Here is a 17234-nt window from a genome sequence, read left to right as displayed (position 1 = left end):
ATACGCATTGGACATCACTGTAGAAAAGCTTCCAATCTATTAATTGTCTCAAGACAGAAATAATAAGATGATTATGGAACTTTTCAAATAAAGACATTCTCCCCCCCCCCTGGTATTTATAATGTTAATGGGAAATGTATTTTCAGATACATCATTTCAAACAATGATATACATTTTATTCTGTTAAAGACAGTAGCTTTTTACAAGAATATCACATGTTTTATTCAAACATACAAAACCTGGCACACATGTTCCACAATTTATCAAAACATCCTCAACTTCACAATTTTTAATATTATATAATATTATATTTCATACCGTGCTGTATAAGTACAAGCAAACGCACATAAAACATGGGTTAACAGCGAACAGTAATGCATTAGAATCTATGTAAGAGTCAAAGTGGTGACAAGATAACTAACAAGCTAACATTTTTGCTAAAATCTAAATGTACAATAAATATTCCCTAAAGTAGTAGAACACACAGGCTACAGGGGCTTCATTTATCAAAGGTGTGTGCGCACAAAAAAATACTCTAAACCTTGCTTATGCCACTTTTTCCTGCAAAGGTTGGTATTTATCAATTGTGAACATGACAGGAAAGTGTGCATATCTCCACGCAAATCTCAAACCATGCGTGTGCACAACTTTTCGAAGGTTGATCAACTGTATTGCAACAAATAGGCTTATTGTTTGTTTGGGGAAAATGGGAGGTGTTTGATGCACAGGAATTATAATGAAGGTCGGGAAATAAAAACATTCAAATGTAGGCCTAATGATAAAACAGTTGCATTTGCCATTGGTAAGGAGATTGCATGTCGTCTAATATTTATTTTACTTTTATTATATAGGCAGGATGTCACCTTTTCTGACATAACTGATTTAAATTATTCCCGCTACGCAACAAATAGTAGACTACCATTTATCAATCGCTAATAAAATAGCCAAGCATGCTCGAAAGTAAATAGACCGGTAGCCTTGATAGTATGTGACAGTAGGCTATGGGAAGGCTACAGTATTGCAGTGCAATAGTATTAGGAGTGCGACATAGCCTACTTCATTTCAGAGCCTATACCAAGACAGAAGATAGAAACACAATGATGTATTGATAAACAAAATATAGAACATTTGAGAGAGTGTTGAAAATGCATGCTTGCTGTTCCTGTACACTTCCAGTCACAGCACAGGTTAGCAATGGCTCCAGAAAGTACCTTCAACTTCCTTCAAACTGCACCAGAGACATACAAATGGTATCCATGAGTGCATCTGACTGGGTAAGTAGAAAAAGTTGCCAAAATGTCACACTATCCCTTTAATTTCCCATTATTACAAAGTTATTACTTATAATACTGATTAGTTTGACTGACTATACTCTAAACTCCAATATAAAAACATTTCACACAGTAAATGCATAAATGAAAAAAAAAAAAACACAGTGGCAGCTGGTGAACTGTGAGATGAAATTAAGTACTTGGGAAAACAGTAACTTTTAAAATCTGGTGCAACAGGATCAGATGTATCAGATTGCTCAATGTTGCATAATGAATGTGTAACACAAACACAAAGGCATTCAACTGTACCCCTATTTTCTACTCTCTTTCTTAGACAATAACTAGGTTGTATTTGTACTAACTATATTATACACTTAGTATACAAAACAATAAGAATACCTGCTCTTTTCATGACAAACTGACCAGGTGAATCCAGGTGAAAGCTATGACCTCTTATTGATGTCAAATCCACTTTAAATCAGTGTAGATGAAGGGGGGAGACAGGTTAAAGAATAATTATTTAAGCTTTGAGACAATTGAGATATGGATTGTGTATGTGTGCCATTCAGAGGGTCAATAGGCAAGACAACATAATTATAAGTGCCTTTGAACGGGGTATGGTAGTATAGGTGGCAAGCGCACCGGTTTGTTTCAAGAACTGCAACGCTGTGTTTTTCACACAACAGTTTCCTGTGTGTATCAAAAATATTAGGAAGGTGTTCCTAATGTTTGGTATACTCAGCTTATCTACAGACTAGATCATATAATGCTTTTCTGCTCATATGCACAACATATTAATACACTAAGGGCCGGTTTCCCACGCCCAGATTAAGCCTACACTAAAAATCACTTTCAATGGGAGATTGTCCATTGTGGACAAGGCTTCATCTGGGTCCAGGAAACTGGGCCCACACAAAGTCCTATATTATTGCATCACAAAAAAACATATTGCATAGGATGTAATCTGTTAACCAGCTCCTCATTGCCCAGCCATAATACCATAATTATAAAATAAACAATCTCAACTCAGTGTAAACATAAGATGGATTTAACAACTATACTGCTTATTGTGGTATAAAGTTGTCATGTCACTGTTTCAGTTACATAGTAATATAGTCTCAAATTTAACTTCCATAAATAAAATGCACCATGAAATAATTACTTAAGAGGATATGTCTTCAGTTTAACTGGTAGTTTTGTTCAGATATGAAAAGTTGTGGTTGTTTGTTTTGCCTTTTTGAGGATTCATATGAAAGTGTTTCAGAGTACCCAATATAAAGGCATTTTCATTCACCAGGGTATAATCTGATGCCAAAGACGCTTACTAGCATTCTTGGCTTTCACTGCACGTGGAGGTGACCCCGGCCTTGGACAGGAACAGCTTTCCGCTGGGACAAACACACACTTCGTAGAGTCCCTGAGCGTTTCCAGACACACCTCCTTGTCCCAGGGGGAGATTAGGCAGACGCACCGTCTCGGCATCCAGAATCACCTACACAGACAACACACAACAAAGGGCGGGATCAGACGCACCACTGCTGAAACACACATATACACGCCACTGCTGAAACACATACACGCCACTGCTGAAACACATCCACGCCACTGCTGAAACACATACACGCCACTGCTGAAACACATACACGCCACTGCTGAAACACATACATACACACGCCACTGCTGAAACACACATATACACGCCACTGCTGAAACACATACACGCCACTGCTGAAACACATACACGCCACTGCTGAAACACATACACACCACTGCTGAAACACATACATACACACGCCACTGCTGAAACATATACATACACACGCCACTGCTGAAACATATACATACACACGCCACTGCTGAAACACATACACACCACTGCTGAAACACATACACGCCACTGCTGAAACACAAACTCAGCAAAAAAAGAAACGGCCCTTTTTCAGTATCCTGTCTTTCAAAGATAATTCGTAAAAATCCAAATAACTACACAGATCTTCATTGTAAAGGGTTTAAACACTGTTTCCCATGCTTGTTCAATGAACCATAAACAATTAATGAACATGCACCTGTGGAACGGTCTTTAAGACACTAACAGCTTACAGAGGGTAGGCAATTAAGGTCACAGTTATGAAAACTTAGGACACTAAAGAGGCCTTTCTACTGACTCTGAAAAACACCAAAAGAAAGATTCCCAGGGTTCCTGCTCATCTGCGTGAACGTGCCTTAGACATGCTGCAAGAAGGCATGAGGACTGCAGATGTGGCCAGGGAAATAAATTGCAATGTCCGTACTCTGAGACGCCTAAGACAGCGCTACAGGGAGACAGGACGGACAGCTGATCATCCTCGCAGTGGCAGACCACGTGTAACAACACCTGCACAGGATTGGTACATCCAAAAATCACACCTGCGGGACAGGTACAGGATGGCAACAACTGCCCAAGTTACACCAGGAACGCACAATCCCTCCATCAGACTGTCTGCAATAGGCTGAGAGAGGCTGGACTGAGGGCTTGTAGGCCTGGTGAGGCAGATCCTCACCAGATATCACCGGCAACAACTTTGCCTATGGGCACAAACCCATCGTCGCTGGACCAGACAGGACTGGCAGAAAGTGCTCTTCACTAACGAGTTTGCGGTTTTGTCTCACCAGTGGTGATGGTCGGATTCGCGTTTATCGTCGAAGGAATGAGCGTTACACCAAGGCCTGTACTCTGGAGCGGGATCGATTTGGAGGTGGAGGGTCCGTCATGTTCTGGGGCGGTGTGTCACAGCATCATCGGACTGAGCTTGTTGTCATCTGGTACCCTTCCTGCAGGCTCATCCTGACATGACCCTCCAGCATGACAATGCCACCAGCCATACTGCTTATTCTGTGCATGATTTCCTGCAAGACAGGAATGTCAGTGTTCTGCCATGGCCAGCGAAGAGCCCGAATCTCAATCCCATTGAACACGTCTGGGACCTGTTGGATTGGAGGGTGAGGGCTAGGGACATTCCCCCCAGAAATGTCCGGGAACTTGCAGGTGCCTTGGTGGAAGAGTTGGGTAACATCTCACAGTAAGAACTGGCAAATCTGGTGCAGTCCATGAGGAGGAGATGCACTGCAGTACTTAATGCAGCTGGTGGCCGCACCAGATACTGACTGTTACTTTTGATTTTGACCACCCCTTTGTTCAGGGACACATAATTCAATTTCTGTTAGTCACATGTCTGTGGAACTTGTTCAGTTTATGTTTTATTTGTTGAATCTTGTTATGTTCATACAAATATTTACACATTTTAAGTTTTCTGAAAATAAACACAGTTGACAGTGAGAGGACATTTCTTTTTTTGCTGAGTTTACATATACACGCCACTGCTGAAAAACATACATATACAGTACCAGTCAAAAGTTTGGATACACCTACTCATTTAAGTGTTTTTCTTTATTTGTACTATTTTCTACATTGTAGAATAATAGTGAAGACATCAAAACTATGAAATAACACATTTGGAATCATGTAGTAACCCCCAAAAAGTGTTAAACAAATCAAAATATATTTTATATTTGAGATTCTTCAAATAGCCACCCTTTGCCTTGATGACAGATTTGCAAACTCTTGGCATTCTCTCAACCAGCTTCATGAGGTAGTCACCTGGAATGCATTTCAATTAACAGGTGTGCCTTGTTAAAAGTACATTTGTGGAATTTCTTTCCTTCTTAATGCGTTTGAGCCAATCAGTTGTGTTGTAACAAGGTAAGGGTGGTATACAGAAGATAGCCCTATCGAACATCTCTGGAGAGACCTGAAAATAGCTGTGCAGCAACGCTCCCCATCCAACCTGACAGAGCTTGAGAAGATCTGCAGAGAAGAATTGGAGAAACTCCCCAAATACAGGTGTGCCAAACATGTAGCGTCATACCCAAGAACACTCGAGGCTGTAATCGCTGCCTAAGGTGCTTCAACAAAGTACTGAGTAAAGGGTCTGAATACTTATGTAAATGTAATATTTTCTGTGGGGTTTTTTATTCTAAAAAACAGTTTTTGCTTTGTCATTATGGGGTATTGTGTGTAGATTGATGAGGGAAAAAACTATATTATCCATTTTTAGAAAAAGGCTGTAACGTAACAAAATGTGGAAAAAGTCAAGGGGGTCTTAATACTTTCCGAATGCACTGTACATTTACATGCCACTAGGGGACAGCATCGCTGCTATTTATAGATATCAAGGCCAGTAAGTAAATGTACATGTCTCTGTTACATGTAGTGTAAAATATAAGTACAGTACTGACAGTCAATAGCAAGTAAATCACACATTGCCTCACCAGTCCTTCACTGGAGTGCAATAGAAAGTCCATGTTAGATGCAGCCTCGATGTTCCCGGCCAGTGCTTTGACAAAGACTCCCTTTGGTGCATGCATGCTGAGAGAGCGGGTTGGAGACTCCAGCCTGGAACACACAGGAGAACATCAGTTTGATCAGTTCCACATATGACTGTGATAAAACAATCATTAACTGCTTGGAATTAAGAGTTCAAATTTCATATTGGCCTATTCCAAGATGTCAATGGTTATGGGATCCAGCATCTACCTCAAGTCTTTGAAGGGCTCAGCTTTGAGCAGGGGCGTCTCTACAGAGTGTTCAAACAGGGCACCTTCTAGACCTAAATAAAAACAAACACACAAGGTGCTCCTTATTAAGTTGATAGTTAATTACAATGAAACATCATTGGTGTTACCATAGGGATACAGGTTACATATAGTATTCTATTTCATTCTGCTATGTACTGTGAGTGGGTCTACAGGTCCTGACAGTCAATTGTTCCCCTAGGTGCTTGTCAACTGGTGTTAGTGAGAGGATGACATGTGCACTGGCTCAGAGTCACCTCCAACCACCAGACTTGAAGGAGAGAGAGAATGTTTGCAGTGCTTTAATCACTGTGGTTGACAGCTCCCTTGGCTAGCTAATTACATCTTTATTACCACCAGCCTTTGCCAATCGTATGTTACCATAGCATGCAAAGCTGCTCACCTGACATCACACTATAGAGTCTCACTAGGTCTGATAGTGATATTGTAACAGTATACACATCTTTAGCTTTGTTCTGTTTGTGGTTTTCTGGCCAAGGTTGTCTTAACTTTTGCTCAGTGTCTTGCTAAAGTGAAATGACCGTCACCGTTCAGCGGTACGTCAGGCTCCAGATGTCCGAGACATAATGAAGCTATCAAAGGACACTCTCTTCAGCTAATTACCCCACACAGCACGAGGGCACTGACCTCCCATCAATACTAAAACTGGACACAACAAAGAGATTTAGGCAAAATAGACAACTTGAGCATACAGTCTATAAACAATTGGGTGGACTCTGATATGTTTGACTTCCGTTCTTAGTTAATGTAGCTTCAATTTACATTATATTATAAATATACTTTAATTATAAACCAACAAATTAAAAAGCAGTGTTTCTGTCACCTTTCCTGTCATTTTTAGATGAATGAGCTTGACTTTCAATACCTTTTCAAGGACAACTTCGCAGAAAAAGTAATAAACTGCTCCAGTCCAGTAACTACCATGTCAAATGAAAATATATTACTTTGATATGTAAGAAAACACTCAGTGATTCAGTACATTGCTCTCATAAATTACAATAAAATGAATGAAAACCCTGTTTGTAGTTCATATCTGTAATGCTGTATACACATGTATGGGCTAAGTGGTGTGACACTGACAGTGCAGACATGATTGTACCTGTGACACGGAGCTTGTCTGTCCCAACAACCACCTCTTTGTCATCAGCAGAAAACAGCATCTTGGTGTTGGAGCTGATGACAAAGTTCTGTGCATTTCCCTGGGCCACATTTGGACCTAAAATGACACCAGGGAGAATTATTAGAGACCAGAAGCAGTCAAAGCTGTGGGACTGGGAGACATAGGCTTAGCATAATTGAGGTATCATATCACTAAAACATGTACATTTTGCACGCAGCTTTAAAATTTGGATGAATTTGTTCACTTTGTCACCTCTCTCTCATAAGAAATAAAGCCAGGGTGCCGGTAGGCCTACTGTCCAACTGTCTCCGGGCAGAAACAGGCCAGTGAGATATTTAATACACTTCAATACCATTTTCTATAAAAGAACAGAACAAGATGTTCTTTCCAAACGACTTACAGTATGTCTGAGGGGGAATAGACCAAATAACTGGTCTTTAAAACCCTTAAACTTCCGTCACAGAGGGTCACATTGATAGGTCAATGCCTTTTATGGCATAATGACCAAGAATACATAACAGTCTCGTGAAACACTGTAATTAGTTTAGTCGTTTGTTACCCCTCTAATTATGGCACACTCCTCTACGAACCCCACTGGCCAGCCATAAAAGGTACGCAAATAATAGTCTCTGTAGGTCTGAGGCCCCTGGTGTAACAGATAGGCCATTCTGGTACTGATGATAGAAAGCTGGGCATGGGGTATTAATGGCAATCTGATGGAATATAAAAGGGGAGATGCGTTTTGTCATTGCTAATTTTGTATTACATTCAATAGAGCTGCAGGACAAGTCCATGAATGAAATTGCTGAAGTGTCCATATATCAGTTGAATAGTGCAATTTATAAATATTGCTAGCATGCTGTATGTGTGTAGGTGTGTGTGTTTTCTGTCCACTTACCTACAGAGAGACTTCCTGTGACATCATTCTTTTCATTGCGGGCATTGAGGGTGACGTTTTCAGACGAGTTCACCAAGAGAGAGGAGTCCTGGAAAAAAAAAAAGTCTTTGGTCATCAATAAGTATCCTGTGCATGTCAGATATCACTGGACAGGACTTTAATTGAACATGGGGCACAACACAAAATGATGCATTGCCAATGAATGCTACAAAATGCATCGTTATGCTCACAGGTTCAAGTATCTGGTCTTCATTCATACCTTTCAGAAAGCACTACTGAGTTACAATAGGCTAAAGAGATGTAGCCTATTTGGGCAAGTCGTGAAAAGCAGGTTGTGTATAATGAACACTGAATCTAATTCAAAACTGTCGACTTCAGTGATGAAAGTGTCAGTCCATAAATGGTGAATACATTGCCTTTTTAATGAAGCTCAAAGACAGAGTGGGGGAAAACACAGCACAGTGAGGAAAAACCATAAACATGTAGACAACTGCTGCAAAGTGTTACCATCTGCTGCTCGATTGCACACCATTGACTGTTTTCCACCACAAATATCCAGGAGGTAAATAAGGAACTTGCTGCACTGTACATCCACAGGGACTGCCAAAGCTTATTGAGTAAGACACATTTCCCAACTACGCAAGAGAACGATGTCAAAATATAGATCATCTGACTATACCTCAGGAAAGTTGTTTTGATGTAATTGCCCAGTGTTTTTAACAGGAAGCGCTCCTAGATTCAACAAACAATCAACATTGATTTCTATGGTTTCCTGACAATGAGTCAGAGCTTGGGAACCCAGACCACTTGTAATCAACACAACCCTATTGGACTGGGTATGAGTGTTTGAGGAGAAGGAGGAGCAGGAGGAGGAAGGAAGAGGGGAAGGAGGAGTGTAGGAGCCTGTTTGCTTACCTCTCTGGAGTGGATCTCTAGGGCGTAGAGAGGAAAGAGGAACTCTGACTCGCCGTCCTCAAGCCTCACTCCGTCCGATGTTACTTTTAGGTGTCCCATCCCTTCCTGCAATGACAAGCAGAAAGCATTAACTCAGCAAGGCATCAGAGAAAAGGCAGTGCACAGGGTCCTACAAGAAATTCACTCTGTAACCATGACCATACTGTGTCCCCAAGGATTTCTGTGACACCATGTGTTGTTTCTAACTCTGGATGGTGAGTGAATCTATTTTAGGTGCTGGTCTCTGCTGGGTATAGTGTTGGGAGTTAAACACACTGTAGTGAATATATGATTCATAGCACCCCAGGCAATAGTGACTTTGATAATGATCCAGTGTGAAAGAAAAGCAGAATCTCTGATTTCAATTCCACCTAATAACTACTTCTCTCAGGCTACATTCCAAAAGGACGGAGGAATCATGAAATGTGTATAAAACTAAGCTTACTGTGCTAGAGGGCAAATGTTGGTTTTTATTCATCCCACCAGGCAGCCATTGGATGCCAAGGATAAGAGACATGTGGCTATACTCTCCAGGACTGAGGGTAAACTCAAACTAAAGCAGCAGCGATCTATGTGTTTGCTCTGCCAATGCAGTCACTACATTCCCAGGGTGTGTTGTGTTGTGATGTTTCAGTTACTCCTAAGCCCTACTTATACCTGGTGCTAACATGAGTCCTTTGTCCTGATCTTGTCTAAATTCTAATTGTGCCTTCATTTCCAGAAATGTGTCTACACATGGTATTAAAATGTGTCTGCTATCTGTCCACTGTGTCTGCATTGTGACCTGATTTCCTGGTCTCTTCCTTTATATAAATGATTTCACAGCTAAATAGTATGCATTTATTGTAAGACACATATTGATGTAATAAGTTAATGGTTACACCTGTCTAAGATTTTAGAGGGCGGAATAATGATGATTTAAATGGTTTCTCTGTCCAGATCTGTCTACACGTGTAAGATATCCAGACACAATGCGTTTTCTGACTACTTCCGAAGGGTTGCAGGATGATCTGATCACAATCAGATCACAATTGTGTCTTTTGATTGTCTACACCTGTCTAAAAATGTGGGCACAATAAGAATGTGGACAAAATCAGGACAAAGGACGTAAGTTAGAAGCAGGTATAAATGGGGCTTCTATCACTTTTTAAACATGACTTAAATTGTAAATCAATGCAAAATTAATCAAAACATTTTTGCCTAATACATTATCACATCATATTGGCTATATGCTTGGCCTGCCAATATTGTTCATCTCAGACCATATTATATTTCAAAACTCGAGCTTTCATAACAAAATAGATTAGTTGTTGTATCACTTGAGGCACAGCTGAGCATAAATTGAAATAAGTAGCTTTTTATTTTACTGAACTGGATGGTCAGTCTCAGCGGAGGGAAGGAGAGAGCAACAGAGGATCCGCCTCTCACGGTCCCTGCTCTCTTCTTTCCTCCAGTTGAGTGACCAGAGAGGGTACACCTCCTCCCATTGATGTCGAAACTCGAGTCGCACCGCATTATTTCTGCCTCATTGACAAATTCATGTTGTTCCTATGACCAGAGAATGTGAAATATTCCTCGATATTAATATAGACAGAAGGAGCTGCTAGTAATAAAAACGCTGGCCAATTGATACACTTCGCTACTAAGAGCCAGTTTGATCAGAAATTAGGTCGGGGCGCCGTATGGTTGGTGTGACGCAATTGCAGAGCCTCCAGAGGAATGCAGAGACCAAATTGAGCTCTCTACAGAATCGTCGTGCGCCTCCGACATTTTTTAACAATGCAGAGGGCTCAGTCAAATATACTTATAACTAAATCAAGATAGACCACAGACTGTCGTTTCAAACGGGAACAAATGAGTCATAGTGGGCAGAACAAGCAAGAAGGGGATAGAGCCAAGCACGGGCTAGAGAGATACTATTGGCGAGTTTTAGCATGCATGCGCATATTTCCGTTAGGGAACGCGTACTCTGAAGTGCGCGTGTGCAATAACTCAATTTGCGTTTGCACTCCTTCTAAACAACACAATTTTTTTAAATGTTGGCGACGGGGAAAGTCTTCAAAACGTAGTTCACTCTGTTCGTTACAGATTCTAGTTTTAGGAACAGAAAACTGTGTTGATATCAAATGTTTAATCGATGGGAAAATGTGTAGAATGTCGGCCAAAATCCATCTCGTTCCATCTTCTCCCACTACCGCCCCTGGGCTTAGAAACGCCAAACGGATGCGTTACATTTATATTTCTAGTGAAATATATGTCTCATTGTTCTATATGTGGCTCAGAAGCTCCTCATTGATATGATTGGTTGACAGTAGGTGGGGCGGGAGGTCCTGTTAAACACAAACTCACTTCCTTGACAACAGCACCGCGAAGCGCAAAACGCATGTTTGCTCTGACTTCTGCAGAAGCCGTATTACCGTAAATGCCATACAGCCAATGCAGGCGTCAGATTGAGTTTGCGGTGCCTTTTAATCATTGCAGCTGCAGTGCGAGATGGAAGTAAGAAGAAGAATCTCACTTATAAAAACAGCAATCTCAAGTAACTGAACTCTATACTACTCTGTAATTGGTCATCTCTGTATAGCCGTCGCAAGATCCACTTGTTGATGCTTATTTATTTAGGCCTCATTCCCCCTATCTAAGATACATACTGCAGCCCTCATCCTCCACATACAACACTCTGCCAGTCACATTCTGTTAAAGGTCACCAAAGCACACATATCCCTCGGTCGCTCATCTTTTAAGTTTGCTGCAGTTAGCGACTGGAACGAGCTGCAAAAAACACTCAAACTGGACCGTTTTATCCTCATCTCTTCATTCAAAGACTCAATCATGGTCACTCTTACTGGCAGTTGTGGCTGCTTCGCGTGGTATTGTTGTCTCTACCTTCTTGCCCTTTGTGCTGTTGTCTGTGCCCAATAATATTTGTACCATGTTTTGTGCTGCTGCCATGTTGTGCTACTGCCATGTTATTGTCATGTGTTGCTACCATGCTGTGTTTTCATGTGTTGCTGTTGTCGGTCTGTTGTAGGTCTCTCTTTATGTAGTGTTGTCTCTCTTGTCGTGATGTGTGTTTTGTCCTATTTTATATTTATGTTTTAATCCCTGCCCTGTCCCCGCAGGAGGCCGTCATTGTAAATGAGAATTTGTTCTTAAACTGACTTGCCTAGTTAAATAATAATATCAAACTCTGTGGGTCGTGGAACCTATAAGCACGGTGATTCGAGTTTGTCACTACAGACAAATGAAAAGGTTAAAAATGGGAACACGCTGCGTACCCAGCGCGCAGAGCTTCTAAATCAAATGCACCTTCCGCCAAAAAACGCAGTCGAATGAAAAAATAAATAAAGAAGCGCAAAAGCCTTTATCGTTGGCTTTTCTACAGAAATGTTTGGTGATCGACCAGTCGATCGCGATGGACCGGTTGGTGACCAGTGTTCTAGAGCATCTTCATAAATCCACATTTGCATCTGGAGGGATGTTTCTTTGTCTCATTAACAAACATTTCTAATTTTTAATTGATTCAGGAAAAATATCATATGGCGTTTTGTCCATATAACCACCCCAAAATATAGCTTCCTGACATCCAGGACCTCAATACCAGGTGGTGTCAGAGGAAGGCCCTAAAAATTGTCAGACTCCAGCCACCCTAGTCATAGACTGTTCTCTCTGCTACTGCATGGCAAGCGGTACAGGAGCGTCAAGTCTAGGTCCAAGAAGCTTCTAAACAGCTTCTACCCCCAAGCCATAAGACTCCTGAACAGCTAATCAAATGGCTACCCAGACTATTTGCACTGCCCCCCAGGTTTTATTTTCTTAAAACTGCATTGTTGGTTAAGGGCTTGTAAGTAAGCATTTCACTGTAAGGTAGAATTTGATTTGATTTTAAATCTGTCTGTAGTCTATAGTAAAGGTCAGGTAACGTGTTATTAATGAGCTAGAGCTAAGTGGTCTTTGGAGAGCCATGTCAGTGACCCAACATACCGTGTTAAACCACATGACCCGGATGATCCATATGGTAAGGGCAAAGTTCACAGTGAGGATGATAATGAGCAGCAGGACAAACAAGTAGAGGCAGCGCTTCCTCCAACCGTAGATCCCGATCTTATAAATTGAGTCAGGGACCGGGGCAGGGACACTGCTGTCCTGGGTGGTGTTGACATACTGCTCCCTCACCATCTGCTGGGGAAAACACATGGACAAGAAAAGAGGCAGTTTAGATCAATGGACATGTCTGACTGACTATACATTACCCTGAAGTGTCAGTTATTTATAATCATCATCATCATGCATCACCAGTGGACTTGCTTAGTTAAATAAAGGTTGAATAAAACAAAATCTATTGGAAATTGCCTCATATTATTAGCAACCATGTACAGTACAATGCCTGTTCTAATTACTCTAAACACCTCCGTCACTAATGATCAGCTGGATATCTGGCCAGAACACATGTAAAACTTGAATATATTTCTGACATCTCAAAGATGGCAAGAGAGAGAACTCCTCATTCCATTGGCTTTAGTTTTAAGTCCAGACCATATACTGTAGAACTGAACAGAGCGTGATTCTTGGGTTCTATCGGAATGCACACTCATATAAATCAACAGTACCAGAGATATAAATAGCAAAGGCTTTGCTGCTTCTTCATATTTTTGTCATATAAGAGCAAAATGATCTCAATTATTGACCAGTTAGAGCTAACATTTTTTTTTCCAAGCATTCTACTCTTCTGTAAAGGGTGGATCGATGATATGAAACAGAGACATGAAAAGCCCAGTAATATTTCTAAAGAATGCGCTGAGAATATAGTCTGAGGGCTGAGCACAAAGCCATAGCTTTTTTGCCCTACAGGAATGGAGCCAGGGCTGGTGTCACATTTAATTGATTAATCAACGTTTATACTTTCATTCAAGTCAATGCCTGAAGAAAATTAATTGAGTTGTAGGCAGTAGCTAAAAAAATGCCTTTCACGAACAATGACAATGAAACAAGCCCTTTCACCAAATAATCTCCACCCTGAATCCTAGAGTCATGTTTAACACTGCGTGAATAAAGTATATACAGACACCATGATTAAATGTGACTGATAAAGGTGATACAAATGAATTAATCTGTTCATTTAATTTAATCTCTGTCAGCACCAGTGGAGGACAGCTCATAGTAATGGCTAGAATGGAATAGATGTATTCCATCTACTCCATTCCAGCCATTACTATGAGTCATCCTCCCCTCACCAGCCTCCACTGGTCAACACCAATACTGCAAATTATTTCACACAACATAGTTTCTGTATCATCCCAGTTTCCCCAAGATCTGCTGTTTACTTCATACTGACATTAGCTTGTTGACAAAAACAAAACAAATGGTAAACTGACTGTCTAGTTGATTTGTTTCATGCCAGCGTGTAATGGAGACATAGCAGCTTGGGTGATTTACATATGGACAGATGCTCCGCCTCATTGGAGGAATAAACATGGTCTCCACCATGTTTAAGGAGCAACTTTTCATTGTGATCTATAATTCTTTCCTGACATGAACAGATGCTAAGCTAGTACAGCACCTCAGTGTAATTTGGCTGGCTCCCAACCAATAATAATAAGGTTAGGCCTACCTGGAGAGGCTGGGGAAGTTAACTGGCAATGTGTGGCACTATTATAGCTCTTTGTTTTTATTATAACTCCTCATTTCTGTTTGTTAAGACAATTTTTTTTACTGAATACCACCATGTTGCTCCCTCAGCGGTATATCTTAGTGACTATATCAAAGGTAGATGGATTAATAGTACACATGCTCCCTACTTGGGTACGTCCCCTAGGAAGAGATGTTTCAGAGAAGATGATAAACGCCTAGTTATTGCGTATACAAACAGCTTGTTTCCTGCTGTTACCTTAAAAATGCAAACTTGCAAAGGCAGCAAGTGTGTTGGAATAAAGGATAGAGAGTATCTCTCACCACCAGGTCCCACCTCTCCTCAGGACCTGTCACACTGTATCCACAGACTAGCAGTGATAAATAACCTTTATTCACACAAATGATGTAGCAAAAAAAACTAACCCAAGGAAATGTGGAGGTAATCTGTGTTGTGTGGTATGCTTTTTTTTTATACCAATGCTCATTTGTATTTTTAATTGGACTGATTCATCAGAATAAATCATAATGACAAATTGGATTGCAACAGTTCCCAAAATTGGTTTCCTCTTGACCCATCTTATAGTGAATACAAACTATAACTAACTGAAAAGAACCATCCACACAGGGCTTATAACCTTTCTTTATAAAATGGTACCATAGAATATAAATTAGAGATGCCCATACAGTGTGTTAGCAGTATGAATTTAAGAAAGTGCATATATGTGCAAAAAAAATTACACTGTAATAATACTCTGTGGAGTGCCAAAATTAATAATAAAGGTTGAATAACTGAAATGTTAATTGAGGTGTTAATGAATCTTCTATCCCTAATTAATTTAAAGAGAAGCATTAGGAAGAGAGCTACTGCTAAAACAACAGTGTGGGAGCAGCCTGGTGGCAGAATTTCTTAAGGTTTTCAGGCTACAGTTTCAGCGTGCCAGCCCAGCCACAGACCAATCTTACCATAGCAACCCAAATAAACATTCCTTAAACAACCTCACCACTGGACTGCAATGGAAAGAATCCTCCTCAGCTAATATGCTTTAGGAAACAAAATGCTAGTCATGTCACTTTCACAGAAGCCTAGTAGTTGAACACAATTCTTTATGATGCCTGATCACATGAAAAGGCTTTTAAAACTAATTTAAAAAGCCCAATAAGACTTCACTGTTCTCCTATTATGAAGAGTATTGAGTTCACCTTATAGACTTTAACATTGCTTTTTATCTTGGGGCCCTTGTCCATTAACCTCAAACCAGTGATGCTACGATTACTGCCATGTTCTGTCACCTCACTTTGACCTGCTCAGGTGCCAGCAGAACTTCCAAAGCCCCATAGTGAGTTAGCTGGAGGATATTCACATAAAGACTGCTGGGGGAAAAAACAATACTCAGGAGCTCAAATGTGAGCTGTCGGAAAGAAGGCGATCGAAGGCCAAGCCCTTTCAGTTCTCTGCTAAGTGTTTTGTCTCTGTCTAAGCTGCTGTGTCCATGTCTCACATCTGCTGTAATGCTTCCACTTCTAAAAATAGGGCATAGCATTGGGTTCTAAATTTTAAAAGAGCCACAGGACATAACATGAGCAAAACTAATCAACAGAATGGTATGATACAGTAACAAGGGAAATTAACTTAAATTGTAACTGTCAACTGTCAACTTTTTTCTGTCTTCGAATATTCTTGACCATGTATGGTCATATTATTACCAGCACATGAAACAATAGTTCTGGGAAAATAAATCCACTTACATTTAAATTCAAGAGTTTTTCTTTCTGAAAAAATCACACATCTAAAATAAAAAAGTGAAAATAAGCAAAACAATAAGGACACCAATGTCACCACCAGACAATCACAAGACAGGTCAAAGTTTAGACTGTGAAGACTTGAGTTTAAACACTAGAGTATTCAAAAGCTGCAGATATTCACAGAGCACTGACTAGTACAGTAGCAATGACAATGAGAGCATGTTGCCTACCTTTGTGTGCTGAGACAACGAGCTTCCTCTCCGGTAGCAAACAGAGCTCTTCTGAAGCAGCAGTAAAAAAGGTAGCAGCAGTGGATCCCTTGCCTCGGATGTCTGTCAGGCGTTCAACAGCTGCGTGCCATAAATCTAGCCATGGAACTGCCCCAACTAATCACCATGAGACGGCGCTCCCACTTCCTGCATATCAAATGTGCCTCTCTCTCTACCTTGGGCTTCCCTTCTTAGTTTGATTACCCTCTCAAATCATCTCTGCGAGCAGCCAACGCTCATTGATACAGCAGGGTATCTGTGACTCTGGGAAATACTTTCAAAAGTGTCGAGGTGGGAAATCAGTTGTCTGGAATCTGATGTGCCCTTAGCCACCATGAATACCAGTGTGTCACTTGCAAAGCATGAGCTTGAGTCTAATTTAAGAAGCTTCAGTTATAGCTTTCACTTGGGAGTTTGGCAGTGGTCTTCTTGACGGCTTCAGTATGACAGGTAGACCTGGTCGATCTTGTGGAGGGCTGTCAGTAACAGAAGAGACAGGCAGGCTACAACTAGGAGCATGTATTAAATACTTACGCTAAAACATTTTAGTTCTATTCTACTATTTACATTATGTTCCACAGGAGATTGGTGGCACCTTAATTGGGGAGGAAGGGCTTGTGGTAATGGATGGAGTTAAATAAGTGGAATGGTATCAAATACACGAAACACACGTTTATTTGGATGATATATACAATGTGTATCCCATACATATGACT

General features: G+C 40.7%; 1 protein-coding gene across 2 annotated transcripts; it reads right to left on the bottom strand.

Annotated features, from left to right (window-relative positions):
* Positions 1-172: 172 nt before the first annotated feature.
* On the bottom strand, positions 173-16789 carry LOC129822131 (gamma-sarcoglycan-like). Of its 2 annotated transcripts, none has more exons than XM_055880105.1 (9): positions 16480-16789; positions 12860-13057; positions 8837-8941; positions 7922-8009; positions 7003-7119; positions 5845-5917; positions 5580-5703; positions 2597-2763; positions 173-1228 (listed from the first exon to the last, which is right to left on the bottom strand). In XM_055880105.1, exons 2-9 carry the CDS (start codon positions 13052-13054, stop codon positions 1189-1191), a joined length of 909 nt encoding a protein of 302 aa, XP_055736080.1. In that variant the 5' UTR covers positions 13055-13057; positions 16480-16789; the 3' UTR covers positions 173-1188. The 2 variants fall into 2 exon arrangements, with proteins under 2 accessions (XP_055736080.1, XP_055736079.1); XM_055880104.1 differs by having other exon boundaries at positions 174-1228; positions 12860-13054.
* Between the last annotated feature and the right edge of the window lie 445 nt (positions 16790-17234).

This window comes from Salvelinus fontinalis, chromosome 24 (genome assembly GCF_029448725.1).
Source record: "Salvelinus fontinalis isolate EN_2023a chromosome 24, ASM2944872v1, whole genome shotgun sequence".
NCBI classification, from domain to species: domain Eukaryota; kingdom Metazoa; phylum Chordata; class Actinopteri; order Salmoniformes; family Salmonidae; genus Salvelinus; species Salvelinus fontinalis.
This window is presented reverse-complemented; position numbering and strand designations above follow the sequence as displayed.